The sequence below is a fragment of the Platichthys flesus genome, chromosome 17, assembly GCF_949316205.1.
Source record: "Platichthys flesus chromosome 17, fPlaFle2.1, whole genome shotgun sequence".
Taxonomy (NCBI): domain Eukaryota; kingdom Metazoa; phylum Chordata; class Actinopteri; order Pleuronectiformes; family Pleuronectidae; genus Platichthys; species Platichthys flesus.
The window spans coordinates 5,856,047-5,881,046 of record NC_084961.1 but is presented as its reverse complement, the minus strand read 5'-3'; the positions used below and the strand labels follow the sequence as shown (position 1 = coordinate 5,881,046).

General features: G+C 40.9%; 3 protein-coding genes across 12 annotated transcripts in view; all 3 read left to right on the top strand.

The window, feature by feature from the left end:
• Nucleotides 1–3,097, top strand: part of ciarta (circadian associated repressor of transcription a) — a 5,059-nt gene extending 1,962 nt beyond the window's left edge. Inside the window, exons 3-5 of the mRNA XM_062409653.1 lie at nucleotides 76–230; nucleotides 338–491; nucleotides 746–3,097. Of these exons, the coding sequence (XP_062265637.1) occupies nucleotides 76–230; nucleotides 338–491; nucleotides 746–1,111 (675 nt within the window). The 3' untranslated portion in view covers nucleotides 1,112–3,097. The remainder of the gene's footprint in view (nucleotides 1–75; nucleotides 231–337; nucleotides 492–745) is intronic.
• Nucleotides 3,098–4,035: 938 nt separating this feature from the next.
• Nucleotides 4,036–16,939, top strand: rprd2a (regulation of nuclear pre-mRNA domain containing 2a). 3 transcript variants are annotated; one of them, XR_009924456.1, is made up of 12 exons: nucleotides 4,036–4,458; nucleotides 8,245–8,374; nucleotides 8,664–8,815; nucleotides 9,258–9,310; nucleotides 9,474–9,600; nucleotides 9,733–9,908; nucleotides 10,243–10,588; nucleotides 11,190–11,387; nucleotides 11,634–11,801; nucleotides 11,929–13,969; nucleotides 16,446–16,630; nucleotides 16,744–16,939. XR_009924456.1 is itself a non-coding variant. In XM_062409881.1 (10 exons), exons 1-10 carry the CDS (start codon nucleotides 4,284–4,286, stop codon nucleotides 13,647–13,649), a joined length of 3,249 nt encoding a protein of 1,082 aa, XP_062265865.1. In that variant the 5' UTR covers nucleotides 4,036–4,283; the 3' UTR covers nucleotides 13,650–16,439. The 3 variants fall into 3 exon arrangements, 1 of the variants encoding a protein (XP_062265865.1); XR_009924455.1 differs by having other exon boundaries at nucleotides 11,187–11,387; XM_062409881.1 differs by lacking the exons at nucleotides 16,446–16,630; nucleotides 16,744–16,939 and having other exon boundaries at nucleotides 11,187–11,387; nucleotides 11,929–16,439.
• A 2,821-nt stretch (nucleotides 16,940–19,760) lies between these two features.
• Nucleotides 19,761–25,000, top strand: part of celf3a (cugbp, Elav-like family member 3a) — a 25,600-nt gene continuing 20,360 nt past the window's right edge. For 2 of the 8 annotated variants that reach the window (XM_062410098.1, XM_062410097.1), the window contains exons 1-3: nucleotides 19,762–20,209; nucleotides 21,156–21,308; nucleotides 23,422–23,504. In XM_062410098.1, the coding sequence (XP_062266082.1) occupies nucleotides 21,164–21,308; nucleotides 23,422–23,504 (228 nt within the window). In that variant the 5' untranslated portion in view covers nucleotides 19,762–20,209; nucleotides 21,156–21,163. Of the gene's footprint in view, nucleotides 20,210–21,155; nucleotides 21,309–23,421; nucleotides 23,505–25,000 lie in introns of all 8 variants that reach the window. The other 6 variants (XM_062410101.1, XM_062410100.1, XM_062410103.1 and 3 more) reach the window with 4 other exon arrangements.

Genomic DNA, 25,000 nt, shown 5'->3' with positions numbered 1-25,000 from the left:
CGTCTATCTCTCAGTGTTTGTTTGATCCAAATAGCAGAACAGTCGCAGTAGTTAACTTTCTCTTTATTTTTCCAGTGCGCAGATTTGCACAGGTTTACCCGTCCTCTGCTTGGCCTCCTGCACGGACTGAAGACAGGACGATTTGACAAAGGTTTAACCAGTTTCCAGCAGAGCGTTGCCATAGACAGATTGCAGAGGATTCTCGGGATTCTGCAGAAGCCTGATATGGGGTAAGGGGACCATGACAAAGCATTATATCTTTACGACAGTAGGGCCACTGGTCTTGTAATCAGTGCTCAGTATTGTCATTAATGCGTTTTTCCTTTTTTTTCTGCAGTGAGAAATACCTCCAAAATCTGCTCCAGATAGAGATGATGTTAAAAATCTGGTTCCCTCAGTTGGCGTTTCAAACAATAGTTACACCGAACCCGACCATCACTCCCCGATATCCACCACACTGGCGCCAAAATCAGCTCCACATGCCAGTCAAGGTAAGATTCATACTTTGATCCTAAACTTTATGTTTTTAAAAATGTGTTAGAGTATTAAAAGACTTTTAGATATTAGAAAATATGGAGTATTGAGTAAAAAGCTTATTGTGTATCTCATAATGGAAAAATATAATGACTAGAATGGTTTCTTTATTAGTTTCTTAATAGTATTTTATGCTGATTTCAGTTTTTTTTCATATCTCAAAGAACCCAGTTTGTTGTAGTTGTTTATCGTTCCACTTTTCTTTTTCCAGAAGAGAAAAATGAGCTGGTCAGATCCTGGAATCCCAACCAAACACAAGCACCATCACCAGCACAAGGAACAGTGGCGCTTCCAGACCTCAACTACACTCAACGCCGTCACCACACGTCTCCCCGAACCACCTAAGAACCTGAAATCTCCCGAGGAGGTTACAGTTGAAGCAGCTGGCTTCAGAGCCGGACACGAGTCCACAGATAGCTCTGGCACTTTGAGCAGGCTGTCGTTCTCATGCAGCACAAGAGAGAATGATAATCGGAACCAGCCCGAGACTTCTCCACCTTCACACTGTGGCAGCCTGGCGACGCAAGACAACTCGGTGTCCTCCAGTGACACCATTACCACAAATGACTCACATTAGCTGGACTCAGGTGACCTTGCTACAGCATGGAGGTGCCACAACATGCCGGCCAGAGTGACGCTACAGGGCGGACTCGATTACATAAGCATTGACTTAGTGTAATGCAAAGGGCATTACTGGCTGCAGGTCACTTAATACCCCGGGAGGAAGGGGAGAAATGCAGATAGACACTCTCCAACCTCCAACTATCCAATGTGGATTTTGATGACCCCAGAGTTGTTGAACTTTATTACTAGCAATTGTTTATTATTTGTCTTTTAAGAGAATCGCTTTTATATACGTTGAAGTCAAAAGATATAGGGAGTACTTCACAAGGGTAATGAGTTACAGCAATCTGTGCTCTGTTTTATATTTTATTCATATCATGGAGCTCTGCCCAAACAGTAACAGGATAGGATTTCATGCCACTGGTGGAAAAACTGAAATAGCACATATCACTTTATTGACAGTGAACAAAGAGGATCATTGCTGGCACAGTTTAAAGCTGTGACAGTTAAAGACAGTCGTCTATAAAATATATATAAAAAAATTAAATGATTTTATTGGCTGTATTTGTCACATGTTGGTAAACTTATTATATATTGGTTCTAAATTCAACTCGTGCCAGTTTTTTATGGGCATTTGTCAAAATTTTTGAATATATTACAGACCAAACGATAAAATGATTAGAGAAAAATAATTTATAGCCTATTAAATAGTCTAAATTCAATGCAGGCATTTTAAAGACACATAAAACAAAATGCCATTTGAGAAAGTTACACGTTTTTCTCTTTCCTCTTGATTGTAGCGTAAATAGAATGTAAATGCCAAACAAAAATAGTTTGATATGATGGTTCAGAACGTTATCATATCAAATACACCACTACACAGTCGCTACCTATTTATATATTTAACTAATGCTTACATCTATTGCTTCCGTGTAAATAAGAACGGCAAAGTGTAAAAATCTTGCACAGGAAAACCACAACCTGAGTTTGGTGAGGATGATGTAGAAAATGTAGTATTCGAGAAACACGTGAGCTTTGAGTGACTTTTTCATAGAAGATTCAAGAGACCTATTTTATTTGATCCTGTGTGAATTAGAACTGATGCAATTTGACTTTGTGAACCAATCAGGAAGTGTTGCACATCAGAACAGTTTCTATTGGCAGATTGGTTACACAATAACCAGACGTGTGTTACACCAGATGAGTTCTTTTTGTGTGCTTGAATGAGAAGTTTTATCAGCAAACTTTTCATATTTTGTGTTTTATTTTTTTAAATGTTGGCACTTTAGGTGGAATTTGAAAGGTGAAGTAGAAATGAAAAAACGTTGCTCATTGTACACGTTAAATGCCCCAATTTTACTGTTACTACGCGGGTTGAGAACAGCTTCTGTGTCCCATTATAAATGGAATTGTGTCACTGAATTGTTTTTGTGGAATTAGTTTTATCACTCAAAGTGCTTTATGATTGATCATTTTGTTTTATTTAATAAGGAATTATGTCATTGAGGTAAAGAAAACTTAATTCCTGAGAACATCAGGTATTTTTGATAGTATTTGGGTGTTATTCCACCATTTTTGAAAACTGATATCATTCATGTTGAATGGCATTTCATCTCTGAGTTTGTCACCAGTCAGCCTTAACGGTAACCATGAACTTGCCTGGAGTTACATAAACACTTCTACTAAACTTGTGTTATGTAACTAACGATGGTAAAATCCTCACGTGACCTCATGTCATTGCAAACCAATGTACTGCTGTGTAGACGTCCCTCAGGCTCCACCATTAGTCATTTTCATTGGCCTGGAATAAGGCTGTTAAAAATCCTAATGTTAAGCATGTGGTAAAGAACAATAGTTCAGCGTTGTGTTGTTTTGGTCTGTAAAATGTCATCATGTCCCACAGTACAGGTTTTGCTGTGCTGGGTTACACGTCTGTTTCAAACAACATTTGTAATATGAGAATACTGAAAATTGTTGGAAGTAAAGATCTTATTCCCCAGTTATGTTTCCTTAATTCTTCTTCTGTTTAGTGTCCTTTTTTCTTTAATATAAAGCAATTTATTAAAATACATTCATTTTATTTCAATTGCAATTTAAATGATCTCTTTATTATATTAATGTTTTTATTGTTTTCATAATCCTAGAGTTAAATACAAAATTAACCAATTTCTTAATAATGGTAATATTCAGCTTTGATCACCATCATTCTATTATAACATTTTTAAAGTCTTGTTATTTATCATCTAACACTCTTAATGTGTAACTCACAAATATTCACTGTGCCTCAAACTCCTTTACTTCTTATATGCCTCCATATTTATTTCCGTACATGTGTTTGACAGCTGTGGTTGATAGACACTTACAAAAACATGGATTATAAGCTATAAACCCCAAAAATGTGGGTTAGGGTTAGAATTATTATAATTGATTCCACATTCATATATCGGTATTAATACACCACTAATAGTCCATATTCAATTAATAAAACAGAACAAAAACAACACGTGAGTTTAAGATGCGCTGTTAAAGAGTGGTCACAGCAAACATTAATGTCATTTTGTATATGTATTCACTTGCGGCAGTGTTTTTCACAGCTTTATTGATAGAACTTAAACTGCACATTGCAATACAAGCTTAAATCTCTAACGGCCTGATTTGAACCTGTAAAGAGGAACTAAAGTATCTGATGACACCGCACACTCCTGGGCAACGTGTAGAAATGCAGTGTTTCTCGTTGTGGACCATTAGATCAATGTTGTGTAACACGTTGCAGCTCGTACTGTTGCGCCACACGTTATGCAATCGTATGCAACACGAGCACAAAGTCATCGTCGCTAGCACGCAGCAGGTGGCGCTCGCAAGGCACTAACCCGCCGCGACGCGGGGTGGCGCTATAATCACGGCGTGTTTGCGGAAGTGTCCTTCACCGCTCCGCCAGCAGCGAGTAAACAGACGTGCAGGATGTCGCAAGGCGCTAAACTCCAGCTTTAAAATATGAAATGATGTAAACTCCCAGCGGCGATAGAGACGAGAAATTGATAAAATAATCATCAGACTACACATTTAAGGCTTCGTAACATAACAATGGCGGCAGAGCGGCTGCCCAGCGCTGCGTTGAGCTAGCATGCTAGGCTAAGTGCTAACTTTCGGTCGGTGTCGGGAAATGCGAGCGAGCTCCCGCGGTCATGGCAGCGGGACCAGGAGCCGCGTTCGGCGGATCTCTGGAGGCGACATTGGCCCGGAAGTTCCAAGGTGTCACCAGCACGATGGACTCGATCCAGGGGCTGTCGACTTGGTGCATCGACAACAAGAAGTACCACAGCGTGATCGTGCGCCACTGGATGAGGTTTCTGAAGAAGTGTGAGTAGATGATAGAGCCAGAAAAGTGATGACAGAGCGACTAACTAAGGATCAACTGCTACACGTCACATTTAAAGACAGATGTTTACTCCACATGTTGAGGTTCAAACTCTTCTGTCTGTGCAGAGAATGACAAACACTTGTGTGACTGTGAGTTGTAAAAGTTTTCATTCATTTTAAAGATGTGTGCATTGGAGACCTCCCACCTGTCACTGTATGAAAACATCATGATAAATGCCACTTTATTATTTCTATAATAATCTGGAGCAGATCTTTGCTCACCAAGGCAGATCTTTGCTCACCAAGGCAATTTCCTGTATGTGCAAATATACATGGCAATAAAAAGGATTCTGAGTTTGATCAGATATTACATCTCCATGTGCTCAATGCATAATAATAAAGGTTTTCATTTGTGCAGCACCTTTCAAAATACAGTTACAAGGTGCTTTATATAGATAGATTACAGTAAATATTGATTTTGTTTTAATGTCCAATCCTATGAGATATTTGCTATGTTAACTCCTAGCTCTGACCACCAAGGAACAGGAGTTTAAAACGAGCTCTCCTCTCAGTTTAATAAGTTGGGAACCGACTCTGCTCGGTAGAATTTAGATTGGATTATTTACCCCCTGATGAATGATTTCCTAAACTCATGCTGCCTCGTGCTTTGACAAGACAAACTTGCTTCGCCTGCTAATGATCTTGTTAATGTGAATATCTGTTTCTGTGTTGTTATGCTGTTCAGATCTGGAGCTGGGCAAAGCCCCACCTCCAGGGGCCCCCTAAAAGTCTCATATTAACAGTGCATCAGTTATTTGTCAAAATAGGTTACGTACAATTATTGTCGACCTCCCAATCTAAAATTTAAAGGAAGTCGACCCACAGAGTAGCAGCCAGAGCTTTGATTACCCAGCTCATAGATATAATTTTTTATTGATAATATACACATTTGTTGGGAATTTGCACCTTTTTCGCACAAAGTATCTACAGGGTCCAATAAAATCACATTATCTTGTGTCAAAGCGAGTTATGATTAAACCAAACCTTTCTTTGGTGATATGCACTGTTCTTGTTTGAAAGTTTGAGTCATTGAGGGGAGAGCAGAAAACTAAACAGGTTATTTGGGCCATGAAGCTGCTCTGTTCAGTATTGCTGTATTGTTTTTACAGTTGACATTTGAGGATGGTTGGCCCGGCTGCTGGATTTGAAACAAACTGCCATAACATGATAGTCTGGTTTTTAATAGAACTATGATTATACAAACCTCTTGCCAAAGGGCTGCAGTTACTGTCAGTTCCAATTTAGATAATCAAGTGATTTAACTATAAATCAGAGCATTTGCTGATCTTGAAGGAAATCTCACCAATAAAAATATTGATAAATACCAATCGCCTATGTCACCAGAGAAACCCATTTGTCATTATTTTCTGGTAATTCATAATTGACAAATGGGTTGATAGGCCATAAACAACTAGATCAGCTCACAAGGAAAATATCTTACAACCTGACTGCTGATGCTTTTGTTGATGATGTAGCCGAGGGTGTGACAACGCAAATGCAATGAGAAGCCATTAAATAAACTTTATCTGTTCAAATAGACTGAGGCATGAAAATGAACCCTCCGAGTACTTAGCACACTACATTGGAAAAACATTTGTAGATTCCTTAGCGCGATGGTTTATCTGGACACAAACTAGAAATAGGTTTTTTTTGTCAAGTTTCAGAGTGTAATAGTGAAATTGCCATTATCACTGATAGAGCATATCAAAAATATTAAAGCCAAAATCATACACATGATGTTTCATAAAAGATGTTCAAAATACATCTTAAACTTCCTCTGCACCTTGTCTCTTTTGAGCTCGGGTTTTGAAGCACTTATTGTCTTTGTACGTCTAGGTTTAGGTTTGTTTTTTCTGTCCTATCACTAGTTGTAAAGTTTGAATAATCAGTATCTCTGGATTAACAGTAATGGGCTGTGGTTTTTCATCTGCTAATGTCTTCTAATTGCTGTATTTCATAACTCAAATGTATTGCATGAACTTTGGCTACGAGATCTGAGAACATGTGACTTATAAACCTGAGTTTTTAAAGCCCTTTAAAAACAACACTCATATTCACAAGCCCTCGTGCTGCAGTAATCATTGTCCAAGACAAAGGTCACAACTGAGATGTTGAATATATGAATTGGATGGATTATGCATTTAGTCAAAGAATATAATCACCTGAATATATAAATCCAAACTGTATTTTCGACTTTGATAGTTATTTATTAAGAAACTATGTTGATCTTTTCTGATGCTGCTTTAAATACAAAGCATCATTTATATAATTTAATGAAATGCCCTATAGTTGGAATATTTTGACTAAACAATAGAAAAAGCAAGTTACAGATTAAATCGATAACAAACCTGTGGATTTTACATTTTAATAACCTTAAAAATAAAGTGCTTTGTCAACCTGTTTCGGCAGTTTGATGTTACAAGGTTTATTGTGTTTACTATGCTAACCTGAAGAGGTCCTAGTTTTTGTGTTTCGCTTCTGTCATAGAAAACTTCTTTGATTTTTAATGAAATGAGATTAATGGACTGGTGACTATTTTTCTTTTGTGTGTTTATTCACTGACTTTTTATCAAGGTCACCTCGTAGATCTTTGTTTTAGAGAAGTTTGTATAATGTTACAATCAGGCCGTGGCTCACTGTCAGTTGTTCTTTGTCTCATGTTTGTTTGTTTATTGTGCGTCACAACTGAAATGAGAACAAATAGCTTTCTGTTAGGGAAACATTATGATCTGTTGTTCTGCTAATGATATCACAAACGTCAGTTTGCCTGGAAGCAACTTGAGGACTTACTCTTATCATTATTGTTTTGTGGTGAACACTTGAATACAACCGACTGACAGTGTGGCTACAGTGAAGTGTCCTATATGAACATATTTATTTCTCTCTCAACAAGGGTTTAACTGTTTTGTATTTGCTCTGTTGTCAGAAAGTTGTAACTCTGAAAACGAACGTTTGAGCAAGAGAATAGCAGCAAATCCATTGTTTGTATTTGGCAGTGTTTTTACCTTTTGAGTGCAAGTTAATTGGCTTTGCTGTATTTTAAAGATATTATGTTTAAAAGGATTTGCACCCTAATTACGTTTTAAACACAATAATCACTTTTCTGTTAGTCGTTTTTATTTGTCAAAATAGTCGTATTGTATTTGTACGGCTGGTTTTTACACTTTTAAAGTTCAGATGAATTAATGTCTTTAACCAAGCTTCTAACATTCTCAAGTAACTTAAAGTGGCACAGAGCATGTGGCACTTATTCTCTAATGAGATATTTGCATTATGTAGTTGATTGGTTGCGTCTTATGGTTAATTAAAGGAAGGGGTTGATGGGAAAGGTGAACTCTGTATGTGAAGAAGAAAGAGACGATATTGATTTGTTCCAGATGGGTTATGCTTTCTCTTCCTTTTGCCCTTTGGATCAGACAAAATCTTTAAAGAAACAATTTTATTAAGAGCCATTGAATTAATCCGAATAATGAATTTACTTTATTTGTAAAGTATGTAAGGTATGTTTGTTCGCTTTTCTCATTCAATGTTTTTGTGGTTTGCTCATCAGACCAATTTGTCCTTTGTTAGGATGTGGTTGAAGGTGATCGCCACCTTGCAGACAAAGAGTAGATGATTAATTAGTTAATCTAGACAATAATCAATGATGTCTGCAAATATCCGATAATTGTCCGTTGCCGATCTGCCAGTCAAACTAACGAGCCTGTCTCCTCTGTCCTCTGTCAGCTGACGCCCCACACAGACTCAACCTGTTTTACCTCGCCAACGATGTCATCCAGAACTGTAAAAGGAAAAATGCCACCGTCTATCGAGCGGAATTCGCCGAGGTGCTACCTGAGGCCTTCGGTCTGGTCAAGTAAGTCATTTGTGGAAATGTATTTTTTCTGTGGCGGTGGAACGTGTCGTTACTCAGCTCTGATTTAGAGCTTATTAGATGCAGTGATGATCTTTGTGTAGGATGTCCTGTTTATCCTCTCCGTCTTGTCAACCTTATCCTTTGACTTTTCTCTGTCTCACTTCGTCCTTGTCTGGGTTTTATCCATTCATGGAAACTCCTCATACATAAATAAAGCAAACGTCATTACAGCAACATAAATCTCTGGCCTCCCTTGTTCTTATTCTGTCATCCCGTCTCCTCTCTCCAGCCAAGAAGGTGACGCCAAGGTGATTAATAAATTGGAAAGGATACTGTCCATCTGGGAGGAGAGAGGAGTGTATGCAGGGACGCTCATCTCCGAGCTCAGGAGTGGCTTAATCAAGGAGGAGTCCCCGCCTGAGACGCCCGTGGAGCAGAAAAGTAAGTTTGTCGGCTTATTCATTTTTATTGAGCCCGACAGACCTTTTGGAGTTTTGGGGCCAATACAGATATTGGGGAATAAAAAAAAAATTCATAAACAATATATTAGCTGTATTTTAAACAATTGTCAATGATTCCTAAGTAATGTTTTTAAAACCTTAAGAGAAAAAATGTAATTAAGCCCTGATGTTTTTATAGTTTAACCATGAATTTTATTCTAAATAAAAAGAAATCAGAAGAAAACAAAAATACAGCCAAATATATAGAACTTGAATATATCCGCTCAACACCAACTGTACAAAGTTCATCTGCAAATTTTGCATACATTTTGGCCAATATAACTTACGAATACGTTGTTTTAATTAATTTATATTTAACTGGCTGATGTTTTTGTATTCAAATCTTTTTTAATTTCAATACTGTATATCATTTTTTTTTAAAGCTCCAGTCGAGTCCAAAGCAGATCTACAATCCAAGGTTGTTGCAGAGTTTGTGGTAAGGAAGAAATTAAAATCAAATCAAACCAAAAATTCTTAATCAAACGGTAACATTCACATATTATGAATGAAGGTAACAAAAGACGGATCTGCACGTGGTTTATTTTTATTCAAATGTTGTGTACGTCTGACTGTGTTACTGACTGCTCCATCTGCTTCAGCCCCAGGCACTAATAGACCAACTGGCCAAGTACAAGAAATCTCTGGCAGATCTGGACATGAGAGAAAAACAGCAGGCAGCTATGAGAGTTGACATCTGCAGCTCTGAAGCTCTCAAGAAGCTCAAAGGTGCCTGATTAAGACTTCTCATAATGTCTGTACTGCCTGAGTAATGGCGTCTGGGTCTCTGTCTCTTTTCAACATAACCTTAAAACCTCATAGCTTACCTTTTATAATACCTATATGCATTCATTCTGACAGATAAGGCCGGAGGAAAGAAGTTCTCCAGGGACTTTGAGGAAGGAAACACACAGCTACAGGAGTTTGTCAAGTATTTTGACAAACAAAGCAAAACAGGCCCTCCTCTCATGGAGGCCCTCACCAACGCAGACATCTTCTATGAGATGCAGTACAAGGAGGTCAAGATTGTCGCTAATGTAAGAGACAAACGTCTGTTGTTTATTGTTCCAGCTTTAGTTTGCAATCAATAAGAAATGTAAATAGTGTTTTATAGCAGCATATAATGCAACCCTTGTTTTATGGCAGTATTAGCATTTATTTAGTAGATGCAGTTTAAGTGTTATTGATGGTACATTAACTGAAATGACAGAAAAGAACACACCATAATAAATTGAATGTGATAAAACTACTCTTAAAATCACCAGAAACATTAACCTGAAGTTAAATAAAATTATTTAGCAATGTTAATTAATCTGGTTTTTCATTTATCAATATATCATCAACCTTCTCCATGTTTACATTTCTCTCCAGGCCTACCAAACGTTTGCTAACCGGGTGTTGCACCTCAAGCGTAAGCTGGACTCCCTGAAGGCCACCTTACCCGACCTGGACGAGTCGCCCATCCCCTCGCCTTCTGCCGACGCCCCGTCTCCAACCGGGTCCGAGTCCCCCTTCCACGGGATGGACCTGGCCGACCCTGATCCAGATCTTGATGGCTCTGCCATGGATGACGAAGCAGAGCCACCAGCCCCGAGTCCTCTATCCTCTCTGGGAGGAGGTTCCCCCAGAGACCCAGAGACTGTTGGACAGAAGGACAATCGTGAAGTGGAAGACATGGAGCTCTCTGAGGAGGAAATTGAGAGCGGGGGCATTATAGGTGAGGGAGTGGGCAGTGAAAGCTTTTTTAAATAATTAAAAGATAATTATGATTATCCTTCTGGAATTCAGTGAAAAATGTGTTGAAATAATGAAAATGAGCAGCCGCTGAGGAGTGAAGTTGCTAAGTTATGCAGAAAGATCTCAAGAGACTCTTATAACACGTTATTGGAGAAGTTCCAAGTATTTTCCCTCCGTCCATGGTTCGTGGCATTTTACCAGCCCCAGATCCATTTAATGAAAATTATGAGTTTAAAGAACTATCCTTGGTTGTAAATGTGTCATTTTACACTTTTATATCCACTTTTTAATTTTATTGTCAATAACACGTTTAACAGCTGCAGGAGGCCATAAAAGACGTCAACTAACAGTTTAACCTCTTCTTCATTCGTTATTATTATTATTATTATTTAAGGAACCATCTTATGTAAAACAGTTAACAATATTTTTTATTGCGTGTTAACGGAGTGAGTTCCTGCCTAGAAATCCTCAATAGTAGAAAATGTTTGACCATAACTGTGTGGCCTTAAAACAAAATATGAAATAAGATTCATCTGGCTTCACAACACTCTCTCTTCCTGCCATATGTTTCTCCTCAGTAGAGCAGCAGACAGAACGTCCCACCCACCAGGAGGTGGCCACTCCAGCGCCTGCAAACAAGGAACCAGCGGCAGCCACAGAGCAGCCTGTGGCACAGGTCACGCCCCCTGTGGTCGCTCCCGCAGCCAGTGTTGAGAGCGTTGACCTGGGGAAAATTGGCTCCATCCTCAACAGTTTAAGCTCAGTCATAAAGAACGCAGGTGAGTGCTGCTGGCTGTTCTGATGTTATAACAGCAGGTGGATACATAACATAATAAAATTGAATGAAACGCTGAACTGTTCCAACGTTTGCAAAATAAATGATGTGGCACAACCCCTCATTTATTTGCCAGACAGAACTGTAGAGGATTGAATCCAAACGTCCTCCTGCAATTGTTCTATTTTCTCTGCAGTCTTCATGTGTTCTAGACAGTGATTTATTGTGAGTGTTCCTTTCTGTCTTGCAGGACCTTTGGTGGAGAGTCCTCCTGCAGCGTCTCCGGCTGTCACACCTGGGATCTCTGTGGCCTCTCAGGATGCCAGTTCACTGGTAAAACTCCTTTCCAAGGTGGACGTGATTCCTTCAGATCTCCTTGGAGCTCTGTCCAAAGTCCAGGGCAAAAGCGGCTTTGCGGGTGAGGCTAAAGAGTTCTCTGTTTTTAGTTTTGAAACAAAAACTTTATATCATGTTTCTATATTATGATACACAATAAAAGCAGCTTGCTTTAACTACATTTCTTAATTCTTCTATTCGTCTCTTAGGCATCTCCTCGACTCTGAGCATCCCAGCTGCAAATGTCTCCTCAGTGTCCTCCATTTCTCCTTCGTCCACAGCTGCATTAGCAGCCCCACCTCAGAGCCCGTCTCTCTCCTCTGCTGCACCCGTGCCTTCAACACCAAGCTCTTCTGTAAAACAAAGCACAATCTCCCAAGTCCCCCCCCAGACTTCTAACCGAGCCTCTGCCCTGGTGCAGGCTCTCCATAGAGACATGGATTTGACAACAGAGCCGGAGCCGTCCAAGTCCTCTAAGAGTTTAGAGTCTAAAATCCATCGCTTCCTGCGGGGGAACTCTGCTTTTAGTGCATTTGACTTGGGGTTTGCTGCCAAACCAGCGGGAGGTGACAACGTCAGCCCTGTAGCTGGCACAGACACCCGGGGTGGGACTCCAGTACGGGACGAGGGGGGAGGAACCCCGACTCAAGATGAGATCATGGACAAGCCCTTGGTCCCGTTTACTTCTAACTCAAATCAGTTGAAAGTCGGGGAAACTGTTGAAGCGGCTTCTGTTGCGAGTCAGAGCAGAACTCAGAAGAACCTCAGCAGCTCCCAGCAGCAGGCTCACTTTCAGCAAGGCGTGGCTCAGAACGGGCAGGCGTACCAGCAGCCCCCTAGTGGCAAACAGGAGATGTCAGCTCATGGGATTACTGCATCTGTAGCACATTTCCAGCAGTTTTCTGCACAAACAGGAGGGCTCGTGCCTGGAGAGAGAGCCCCAGGCAGCACCGGTGGCTCCCAGGCAGTCGAAGGCTTTCAGGGGATGAACGACAGGAGCTGGTACAGTGACATTTTCCCAGAGGGGAGCTCTCAGCAACCCAGAGGGTACAACGTAGCAGTGCCTGGGGGCCCTGGGGAAAATAAGACATCAGGACTTTATCAGTACCAAACAGAACACACTGGGGAACCTCAAGGGTTCGCTTCCCAGCAGGGAGCCTCCATGCCCCCTGGTTTCTTTAGAGGCAACCTCCCTCCTGTCCCACAGTTACCTCCGCCTCCTCGCGCCTACGACGCCCCCCCTCTTGTGACCAGCAGTCCGATGATTCCCCCTGATCATCAACAGGGGATGAACCGCCATGGGGACGGACCTGGGGCCCGACCGGACAGTAGCTTCAGTGGGATGGTGGTGCATGACCATCAGCACAAGTCCATGTTCCATTCAGACGAGTCAGAGCTCGACCGCCCTCATCACCCTGGGGATTTACACCACCACCGAGACAACCTGCATTACCAGGAGGAGCAGGAGTGGTATCCGGACGACCCCCACCATCAAGATTTCAATCGGTTTGAGGAAGACCCGTTCCAGGAAGACCCGTTCCACCACCAAGAGGATCAGTACCACAGGCCAGGCAGTCCCCCACACCACTACCCTAGAGGCCAAGGCATCAATCACCCACCCTCAGAAGACCCTTACTTTAGCCACGACTACCAGCGGCACAGCCCCCCTCATCCTCCCCACTACCAGCCGAGAGGGCCACCCCCGCCTCATCTTGGTCTGCGACATCCGCATCGGCCTCCCCACCCTGCACACCAGCCTCCCCACCCTGCACACCAGCCCCACCCCAGGGGACCCCCACGTGCGCCCTTTCCTCGGTTCCACGGCCCCAATCCAAGGTTAAGAGGCAAACGTCCAGGTCCAAGAGGCGGAGGGGGAAATCCTGGTCCAATGTTTCCACCAAAAAGACCCTTTCCACCTCCCCGGTACTGACCGGAGACTTTGTTCCGAGCTCTCTTAAATCACTGTGGATGACGTGAAGGTGGGGGGGGGGAAGACTTTATCGATTGCTCAGTAGCTTACAAGTCAAAATCTGAAACCGCGAATGTCGCAGATACTGAGGTGGGAGACGGGAGGACGGAGGGAGGTGATGCTGAACAACAAAATTCAGCAGCTGCCAGAAGAAAAAGTGCAAACGGTGATGAGTAAAGGACGATTAGGAAAATCAACTCCCAGAGAGGTGCCGGCCAACGGAGGCTCTGAGAGGGCGGCTGGGCTGAAGGGTGGAGACAGAAGATCCAAGAAAAAAAGAGGTGGATATATATAATTCACTTTTTGTTTTACTTGCTCCAGAATTCAAGCAATTCTTTAAATATGTAACGGAGTGTCAGTTTGATATAGGTCAGTGTGTGTGCATGGTATGAGGGGGTGCATGCGGTCGAGCTTATGTCCTCTTGTGAAAGGCCGTTCTCATATTCTTTCATCGAATCCGCCGAAAGTTATTTTTGCTAAGAGAATAAGAAAAATAACGTAGAACGATTGTGCTGCTGTTCAGTTCGCCACCGAGCAGTTTTGACTGCTTCTCTTCCATATCAGCAGTTTCCCAGTAGCTTTTGGTAAAAACATCCATTTGAATTTCACTTTATAAACAAAAACACAGTGTATTTATATAGAGTTCCTGTTTGTCCTCCAACGGAAGAGATTTGGGGCAAGATTACTTATACTTTTTCCAAACCTGCGAATGCTTTATATTTGTGAAGAACTGCTTTCTCCAGCAAAGCGTTAAGATCCCTTCGGCGACAGTTTCACGTCTCGTTGAGTTCCTTGAGAAGAGCGGCACACGTCAGAGATTGAAGGAGAGAGAGAGAGAGAGGTGTGAGAGTTCCATTTTTTTTTTTTTTTTACCCGCCAACACCGACGCAGAAGAAATTCATTTTTGGAGAGGATGAAGATTCTCGGCTTCAGTTTCGTTTTACTTGTATTGACTAATAAAAATCTGAGTTTAAAAACTGTGTTGTTCTTTTTCTTTCCTGTGCTCGATGGACTGTCGCACCACCGCCTCTAACTACCAGCAGCCATCTATATATAACATTAGGTTGTGCCTCAACTGGAACATTGTCATAATAGTGATAACCAGAGACTCTTAGAAGATCATCAAAGTTAATTAAAATTATAACACAATTTACTGAATTATATAGAGGTAGGCGTTGCAATTTGAGGGCAGGATTTAATCAGTATTTTATTACTTTTAAAAACTGTTTTGTAAAAAGAGCACGTTTCCTTTAGCTTGTTGACGTAACATTAATCCAGAAAGGTTAAACGAATGTAACAAACAAAGTTCTTAGTGATTATAATTTGTAAATACTAGTTGACGACAGGTATCATGTTTTACTTATTTACCTACTTGCTGTTATTGCAAAGAAGATGCAGCCATTTTGTGAAATCCAAAACCTTAAAATATGCTCTAAATATTTAATGTTTTCTAAAATAAAGCAATTAAACTGTAGACATAAGATTACGTATTATTCATGATGAAGGAATGTCAACACTGAGGCTGCACATTTCAGCCTGTGTGGACATTCCTGCAAATGTGTTTTTCCCTTAATCCCAATAAGATAATTTAAAACATGTGTTTCAGGAGGTTTCTCAGAACACAGGTAACGAAACTTAACCTCAAAATCATTTTTTCTAATCCTCATTTGTTTCGGTCTTACTATTTAAATCCATCAGGTTTCAAATTGGCCTCGAAACCTTTGGATTTGTTCGCGTGGTTCAGGTTCTCCTACCACAAATCCACTCCACTGTTCCCAGTGCTGTTGTTGTGATGGACTCTTTTCCGGTCAAGGCTTTTATCATCTCCCCCTGGAAAATCAGGCGTTTGGCTCTTTGCTTCTGAATGTGAGAGGAATTTAATTCGGAGGTCAAACTGTGTCGGAACAGGACGTCAGTGTGAAAACAAGTTTAAAGACTAAGCAGATTAGTCCAATTGATTAGATGACTACAAAACAAGGTCCTTACTTGATTCATTCATTTGGAAAATAAATAAATAATCAAATGTAGTTAATTAGTACTGTGGACTGGTTAGTACCTTGTTAAACAATAGATAAATAACATTTTTATCTTTGTTTTAAAATAAAAAATAAATCGGCTTTTATCACTTATATGAAAATTGTCACTAAACCAATTAAACAATCGTGACACTTTTGCTAAATTAACCTCATACTATACAATCCAACACTTCCCAACTTTAATAAGTCAATAATAAATACTTTATAACAATAGAAAATAGACTGAACTCCTATATGTTATCAATTCTTAACATGATTTGTTTGAACACATGCAGCTTCTGTCTGACGGTTTCATTTAGTTCGTGCAGCGTTTGGTGAAACAATGAAAACAGAGAGTGAAGCTAAAAGTGCCGGTCGGTTAATAGTTAGTTAATAATTGAACGGGCAGGTGAAGCCGGTTTTAAAGCGGTGTATAGTCAGAACAGGTGAGACAGCTGTGGACAGATGTCAGTGTGTTTCCAGCCGCGCTCACACTTTCTTTATTAGATTCATGTAGCAGCCACTGAAAGAGTTACACAAGATGTGTTTATACCTTCAGCCTCTGGTGAGTCAGGGAGACTGTCGGTGTCTTTCATTGCTGCCTGATCATTAATATCTTTTGTTTAATTCATCTCGTGTGATAAATAATGTTTACTTTCCCTCCATCCCTTGACTTTTAACCCATTTTCCTCCTGTTTCATCCCTCTCTCCCTCCTCCTGCTCTCCTCCTCCTCCTCCTCAGGGAAGCAGAGCCACACTTTGATGTGACTGATGTGATGTTAACTTCTTCCCACAAACCTGACTGATGGAGGTGGGGGGAGGTGGAGGTTCGCTGCTGCTGCTGCTGCTGCTGCTGCGACTGTCCTCTTTGAATCCCTGCACCGCCGCCAGTGATGTCTCTTCATGGTCTGACATGAACGCAGCTGAGTAAGACTCCGTTTAAACACATCAGAGGCCGAGGGCAACCAGCAGGAAATCACAACAAGAAAAAACAGCCAGGGAGAAAATCAAAATGCTGAAAATGTGTCTTTACTCTTCAGACGGTGAATCACAGAAAAACAGGAAGTTTGGACTGAGGCCCGTGTGAAGTGAGTACAACCAGGATTATTAAATACTTCCCTTTTCCTCGTCTCTGTGTCACTCCCACACAAGCTGCTATCGACAGAACCAGGTATTCAGAGTCTTTTATGTAAAAACTCCAGATGCATTTTTATTGTGAAATAAAGAATTGTTCATATCAAAGAAAGGTTGTGTTGTCAGTTTTCTTTATGGTATTTTAATCAAGTGTATCATCAGCTGCTTTTTATCCTGTGAAAACTCCTGTATCTCCAAAAAGATCCACTTCAGTGGAGTTTAGAAAAACTTTGCTCAAATTGGATTGTGCGTAATTTTGTTCTAATAAAGGGAAAGTCAATCCCCAAATGTAATATTGCATGTTTTTTAACTACAGAGGACTAACTGATGACCTTTGGCCTCTGGTTGAGTTCCAGACTTTCACAGTTCCAGAAAACATTTCCTTGCATTTAAAGCCAGGGGTGAAATCTAGCTAAGTATATTTACTTAACTGATGTACTTAAGTATATCTTGAGGTAACTAAACTTTTCATTATTTCAACATACTGTCTATAAGTCCGTTTTGACACCTTCATGTTTTAACTAAAAACCAGAGCAGTCAAATATTCCAACCTTTTTATAAATGTTTTTTTTCTAAATTCAAGTTCTCCTGCGATGTTGAGGCCTTATACTTTATTTCAATATATATAATTATTATTCAGCTTTTTTAATCTTCGGAAAATGACTTTTAGGACACAGTTAAAAGCAGAAATGTCTTCGGAAAAACCGTTAGATATGAGTTTGAGCTGCCCAACAGTAAAAAGTAATATGACACCAACAATTTGCTGCAGTAAAATGCTGTTTGTACAATCGTTTATTAGAAATTATGTAGAAAATTAGCTAACACTATGAAACGGAGATTTTTTTCAAAATACTTGAAGTATTTTTTGCGGAAAAGAGATTGAATTGAACTTGCACTTCTCTCATTGAAGTCAAGGAAACACATTTAAATCCCCACATGCAGTAGGAGTCATTATCATTTTTAAAGGCACCACAGCGTCATGTGTGTGTGCAGCTCGTCACCAGATGTCGTTGTTGGTTACACTTTGAAATAAAAAAAAACGTTCATATATTGTCACTCAAATCAGAGTGATTTTACGTTTATGGTTGTATTTCGACCTTATGGATCAGAACCAGATGAAGTCAGTTTGCCACGCCTGCAGTGTGCGCGTGTGCTTGTGTATATGTGTGTGTGTGCGTGCGTGTGTGTGTCTCTTATTGTGGGGTGAAGGGCGGGAGGCGGGATTTAATGGCGAATGACAGATGGCGGCGTTAACACTGAGACGAGCGGAGGAGATGTTGTTCTGGTGGGAACAGCATCGAACGTGTCACATTGAGATTCGTGCGCTGAGGCTGTTCAATGTGTTCATAACGATGCTGACACGGATCAGAACCAGATCGTGACTCCTGTTGAAGAGTCGTGGGTGTGTTCAGCCCGCTGTCATGTGGGCTCATTGTTTACATGCTGTCGAGATTTCACTGTGTGTGTGTGTGTGTGTGCGTGCGTGTACGTGTGACGTGAAATGAAGGTTCCTACATATTTACTCTATATGAAATAAGGAGTTTTTCCTCCGGGACGCGATGGTTCTGCTCAGAGTCACGAGCGGGGAGTCGAACCGTATTCAGGACCACGGTCAGCGCCACGAGAACAAAAGGCGGATTTACGTCTTTGATGTCAGGGACCGTCTGCTATTTCACCTCCCGCCAGAAAAACGACGAATCCCTCCGAGCGAACGCCTCCTGCTTTTATGTCTCTTATTTTTTTATTTCTGAGGGAAAAACAGTTCCTCTGACGTTTGATTCCCATCGTCCAAAACGCCCCTCGGTCTGATTTAGTGCGTGTTTGTTTAGACGAGGACAGAATCTGAATTTAATGCCAAGTAGGTTACAAAGAATTTTATGTGTTTGTGACTGAGCATGAATTAAAAAAGAGGATAGAAATATTACAAACACTAAGAAAAAGAAATGTAGGATGTGAACCTTATAGTCTTTGTACAGTGTGACCTTTATTAGCCACAGAACATTGTGATCTCACAGGTGAGTCACATTGTGCAAGACTGTGTTGGGTCCTTTCTCTGATCTCCAAACTTAAAGGAATAGTTCTATTAAAATGAAAATGCACTCATTATCTATTCACCATTATGCTTATGCCGGGGATGGGTGAAGTGTTTGAGTCCACAAGACACTTTTGGAATATCAGGGGTAGACAGCGTTTCAGCCAAATCCAATTTAAGGAACTGGTGGTGTCCAAAAGCCCGACATTCAAAGTCGACTCGAAATGGCGTCATTTACATCGTGTTTTTAGCAAAAAATTTCCACTACCGGAAGTAGCGATGTTGCCGGAACAAGTGAAAGGGATCTATTGGCAGGAATTTTCTATAAAATAATCCTCCTGATGTTTCACTAGTGTTTTTCATTTGAATTGTACAAATTGTTCTTTTCTTTACCCTATAATGAGCCCTTTAGATTCAAATACTTTATATTAACATTAGGAGCGGGTCCTCTCTATGGAGGCAGACATGTGTTTTACAGTCGTCCTAACTGGACAAACTAAACACCTTTTGTGTGTTTATGACAACTGAAGGCTACCGCAGGTTCTCTATTATGTTTGGATTGGGGGGGGGGGGGTGGGGGTGAGGTGAGGGGTGTTCAGCTGCAACATGGAACTTCACGAATGAAACATGTAATTTGTGCTTAAACACTTCACCCACCCCTTCATCAGCATAGATAATGAGTGGATTTTCTTTTTTCGGTGAACCAACCCTTTAATGTATATGTAATGTACTCTGTGCGGCTGTCGCGTGGCCGGTAGCTTGCGGACGGTCCCTGGCGGCAGACATCACGGCTCGTACAGCCCAGGGGAGGGATGGAGCTGAGATGGACAGGGAGGGAGACACCGGCTTACGACGTCAAAGGAGTACACACACACACACACACACACACACTCACACACACTCACACACGCTCACACACTCAGAGGGGAGAGGACCGACCAACCAGACCGACTATTCCCCCCGGTCCACTGACGGAAGCCTAAATATCAATTGATCTCCACACTCATCCAGCGGAGCCAGGCAGGGAGAACTGTTTATTCTCCAGGTCTGATTCATTCTAGGGAGAGAAGCAAAGATAAAAAAAAAAAACATCCAGGAATTCACGAGCAGCGAGGAGGAGAGAAAAAAACCCGAGCAGATCTAGAAAAAGACGCTCATGCCGAATAAAGGAGCGTCGCTGGATGTGAGGTGTGTTGTTTCAGGGGCGAACAGGCCGAACTTGTAGCGGGATCTCACACACGCTCCCACCGACAAATGAACTGAATCACAGAGGTTTTAATAAGTAAAGAAGAAAGACGTCCGCTGCTTCCATCGATTCTCTGCCACCGACAGCACCACAGGTAGGAGGCTTGTTATTTTTGGGTTTATTCTCCCCGTGTGTGTGTGTGCGTGTGTGTGTTTGTGTTTTGTGCTTTATTTTTTTGGGGTGAAATGTGTAGAATCGTGTCGGGGTCATTGTTGTTGTCACCCACGTCTTGACAAAGAGCGAGCAGGTCTCCAGCTGTGTTGACAGACACATGATGTTTCTGTCGCGGACATCGACGGATCGAGCTGTTTACTATCATTTGCTGCGATGTGACTTCAAATTTTAAATTTTAAATTATCTTTACCCTGATGAAAGGGACAGGTTGTAACTTACCCATCTGTAGAACCAAATGTTGATATAAACCTATGAATATGGAAGTTAGGACATCATAATGACATTTTATTGTATATTTGTTTTTGCAAATTAGCATTTTTAACAATTACACTGGAAATCGTGGCTCCGACTGTTTGAAATTGGGTCAAAAAATGTGTTTGGTTGATTTTGAGCCTTTTTTTAAACAACGTTACATCACTATTCCCATTGAATTCAGTTCTTACAGCTGTCACAATGTGTCTGTCATTGACACAACAGTGCATTCATGATATTTAAGCACTAAGCATTTTTATCTACATCCATATCATACTCTATATGTTAATCTTAATGTTAATCGCTTGTTTTATTGAGATCACATGTGTTTTAGTGTGATTTATTTGATATTCTCTCTAAAATCGACTTGAGGATTTGCTCCGCAGCTCTCCGAGGGTGTAGAAACCATAATTCCAGCATCTCAGTCCCACTGATCGTTCCCATCTGCAGCTCCATCCCCGGCCTCCTGTTTGCACCTCCTGTGCAGTGTGAATTTAAGCCTGCAGGCTCCTGTCTGCTCCTCCTGACCGCCTCCACTCTCTCTCTCTCTCTCTCTTTCTCTCTCACTCTCTATCTCTCTCTGTGTGTGTGTGTGTGGTCTTATTCCTCCCCAGACTTCTCAATGAAGGAGCCTGACGCAATCAAGCTCTTCATTGGGCAGATACCCCGAAACCTGGAGGAGAAGGACCTGAAGCCCATCTTCGAGCAGTTTGGCAAGATCTACGAGTTGACGGTGATAAAGGACAAATACACGGGGATGCACAAAGGTAAGGAAGGAGAAACTCCCATCGTGGCTCACAGAGCTGCCTATTGGGGGAAAATAACAATTTAGCACGAGACTAAGATATGGAGTCACGATAGTTTATTCTTATTCTCTGTAAATATCAGTGAGGCTCTTCCTCATTTGGCACGTGTCCCTCTGAGGCCTCCTTGAGCGTCGCTGTGAGGCTAAAATCCTATTGATGCACAGCTGGTGGAAAGTTTGCATCCTCACACTTCACAAATCTTTTAGTCAGGCTTTCTGTTTTGGATTAGAGTGGAAAAAGATTGTGAGCTTTGACTCTGACTGAGGTAGTGATTCATGCAAAGTATTTTCAAGCTGAGTTGACAACATTTCATTTTTATTTCCCTGGAAAAAGGAGTCGAAGTTATTCGGGCAAATAAATGTTATTCTAACAGACGAAATGCTTTAGATATGATCACATGTAAGTGCAGCATTGGATTTTCAAATGATGGTGTTTTGTAAATCTACAGTCTGCTCATCAGGAACATGTTGAGTTCATGTTGAGCCAATTAGGAAACCAGTACAAAGTTGAACGCCCCAGTGCATCCTGGGAAATCTTATGTCACGTCTTATGGGGCTACTCCAGAGATTTTAAAATCTGTCAATGGTTGTTCTTCACAACCAACATCGTTTGATTAAAATAAGATTTCCCCACTTTAAAATCAAAAATCATAAAGCTCAAGAATGAATACATAACTGTCATCTGTTAGAGTTAACAGATTATACAGAAGTAAAATGACATTCACTTCAGCAATAACCACCAAGGCCCATCAGTCCCCTTAGATTCAATCAAGCTGCACTAAATCCCACACACTCAAAGATATCACTTCCCTCACTGTGTCTAATTATTTTAAAATCAAGATCCATGAATTACTTCGTTGGAAAATTGGTGGAAATGTCCAAAAAAAAAAAAAAAAATGAACGCCCTCTCTCTCAATGTTAAAGACACTGATAGAACATCTACGGGTTCAGCCCCTTTTGTCTGGATCCCAGAATTGATTGAGTTCTTTTTTTGGCTCGTGTTCCATCCTTCAGTCTCATGCAAATCCTTTCGTTTTTTTTTTTTGTGTGTAAATCTGCTGACAACAAACAAACCCACAATCCAACAAACAAATGGACACAGAGTGGTGGAAACATGACATCCCTGGTGGAGATAATAAATAGCATTGTTGTACGTTTCACAGTGTAGAATATAGCACCACTATCTCTGGATTTAATTTACTATAGCCAAAGAGGTAGTTGTCTAATCTCAACCATATAAAACTATTTTGTTATTCCGCAATTTCGTTCATATGATGACAATAGTCAACTTGAGAGTGATGTTTGTCAAAGGATGAAAAAAGGCTTCTCATAATTTGGATTTAAAAACTCCCTGCTGTCAGAATCCCGGTGGACAGATGGAGTTAAGTTGGTAAAAGTGATCTGAGGGAAAACACTGATCCCTCCTGTCATTCCTAATGCAAATATGAGCAGGGGAAACAAAGGCTTTTATAAATCCACATAAAGCATCAGTCATTTGGGAGACGTATAGGGCCAGGTGGTACCGGTCCTCTAACACCTACAACACCTATTCTGCATACATCTACATATTCATGATTTGTGGGAGCCCTAAAGGTTAATGAAGGCCTTTCTCTATTATGTGGGACTGCATACATTTTGCTTGAACAGCATGATATTAACCACTCATTCAGACAGCCTGCGTCTGAATTGTCTCCAGGTATTATGATTTAATAATCCCAGCCGATCTCCTGCGCTGCTGGGAAAACTATTTAACAAAATGACAGTTGGTCATTGTTTTCATGCCACTTTTTGAACGCAGCTTTAAATACATATTTATAATTGTGTCCCGATTAAAGGCTGGAAGCAATTTTTTTTTTTTTAATAAATCGTAAACACATGCAATCCCTAAACTGTTAAATAAAACCAAACCACATACTCATTATCATATGTGCATATTTATATGATTTATTTGATGGAGCAGCCCTCAGGCCCTCGGGGCGAACAGCTCCATGTGTTGACAATGTTGACAAATCTGACATTAAAAATACATGCACTTATATTTGGCTGATCTTCTCCCGCTTGGCTTTGTTTCCCAGGATGTGCCTTCCTGACATACTGTGCACGCGAGTCCGCCCTCAAAGCCCAGAATGCACTGCACGAGCAGAAGACGCTACCAGGGGTGAGTGCATCGTCGTCGTCATCTTCTCCTTCTCGAGTCCTCAGCGGCTCACATGTGTGTAAAAAAAATGGAGGGAGGGAGGGAATAACTGGCAGGCGAGGGCATCTGAACACACACCGCACATGCACAAACGTGGACGCACAGTGACACGAGAGAAATTAACAGAGTTTGACATGTCAGCCCCGTATTCTCCCTTCAGCTGATATGCTCCAATAAAGGTCAGGGGCTGCTCTCCCTCTTATGTTTCATATGTGATGCATCCAGACATATCCATCCAGTTAAGGCATGAGTCATCTCGCTACATGTCATGGGTCGAGAGAGACGAACGAGACAGCTAGGAGGTTCGCTTCTGGAGGGCCTCGTTCTCTCTGATGTTTCTTTTTCTTTTATGAATGTATGTCTTTCTCCCTCTATACACACACACACACACACACACACACACACACACACACACACACACACATACATATATCTATATATATATACATCTTCCCCTTCCTCTCCCGTCTTTCCATCCATCTCTCCCCGTGAGTCCTAATCAAAGCTAAACCTAGCTTTATTAGCATAGCTGGGCAGCAGGTGTGCTGCCAAATGACATTTCCAGAGCTAAATATGACGTGACAGCCGCGTCTCCATAATAACCGACTGTATGAGAGACAAGGCGACAAGGCAAGGAATTACTGAGACAGAGTGTGCTCCCAGGCTCGCTGCTGCTTCCTCTTTTATACTAACAAGGCTTTAACCCCATTTCCGTTTGGTTATTTCTGTTGAAATCTACATTCATCATCATCACTTCTTTTTTTCTCTCTCTCTCTCCTGAATGACAGCTAATGGCTGCAGATTCTGAGGAAAGAGTGAGGAAGCAGGAGAACAGTGTGTTTTTTTAAATAATCTATTGATAGATAGACAGAATTTGCCCAGAAGAGATTCGAGTGTGGTCAAATTGCTTCTTTTTTGTCCAAACCCCAAAGATTTTAAATTTAGTTTCATAGAAGACAAAGAAAACCAGCAAATATTAACATTTGAAAAGAACCAGACAATTATTTTTTTGTCATTTTTGCTCAAATCATCTGAAGAGCGAGTATTTTAATAATCAATTATTAGCTTGACTCATTTTTTTTAGCAAAAAATGCAAAACATTGTCAGCTTCTTCAATTTGAGGATTTGATGGTTTTCTTTGTCAGATATGATAATAGAGGGAATCGGAAATTGTTGTTGGCAAAACAATAATTAGTTTTACAGAAAAAACTATTTATCAAAAAGATAATCATTCAACTAACTGATGGTGATTTGGTCAAATTGAATATTTTTTTGCCCGACTTACTAAAACTAACAAATATCAACATTTGAAAAGACGGAAACGTTAAAATTTTTTTGTTATGTTTGCACAAAACATCTAAAGACCCAGTACTATAATAAACGATTGATTTTTGAAGCAGAAATGCAAAACATAGTCTGATTACAGCTTCTTCAATGTGAAGGTTAGCTGGTTTTCT

Bases quoted from the DNA above. Each gene is read 5' to 3' on its own strand.
- rprd2a (XM_062409881.1), top strand. From the start codon at position 4,284: ATGGCAGCGGGACCAGGAGCCGCGTTCGGCGGATCTCTGGAGGCGACA. The intron at 8,375-8,663 runs GTAAGTCATTTG...TCCTCTCTCCAG, and splicing joins GAGGCCTTCGGTCTGGTCAA to CCAAGAAGGTGACGCCAAGG. The intron at 10,589-11,186 runs GTGAGGGAGTGG...GTTTCTCCTCAG, and splicing joins TGAGAGCGGGGGCATTATAG to TAGAGCAGCAGACAGAACGT.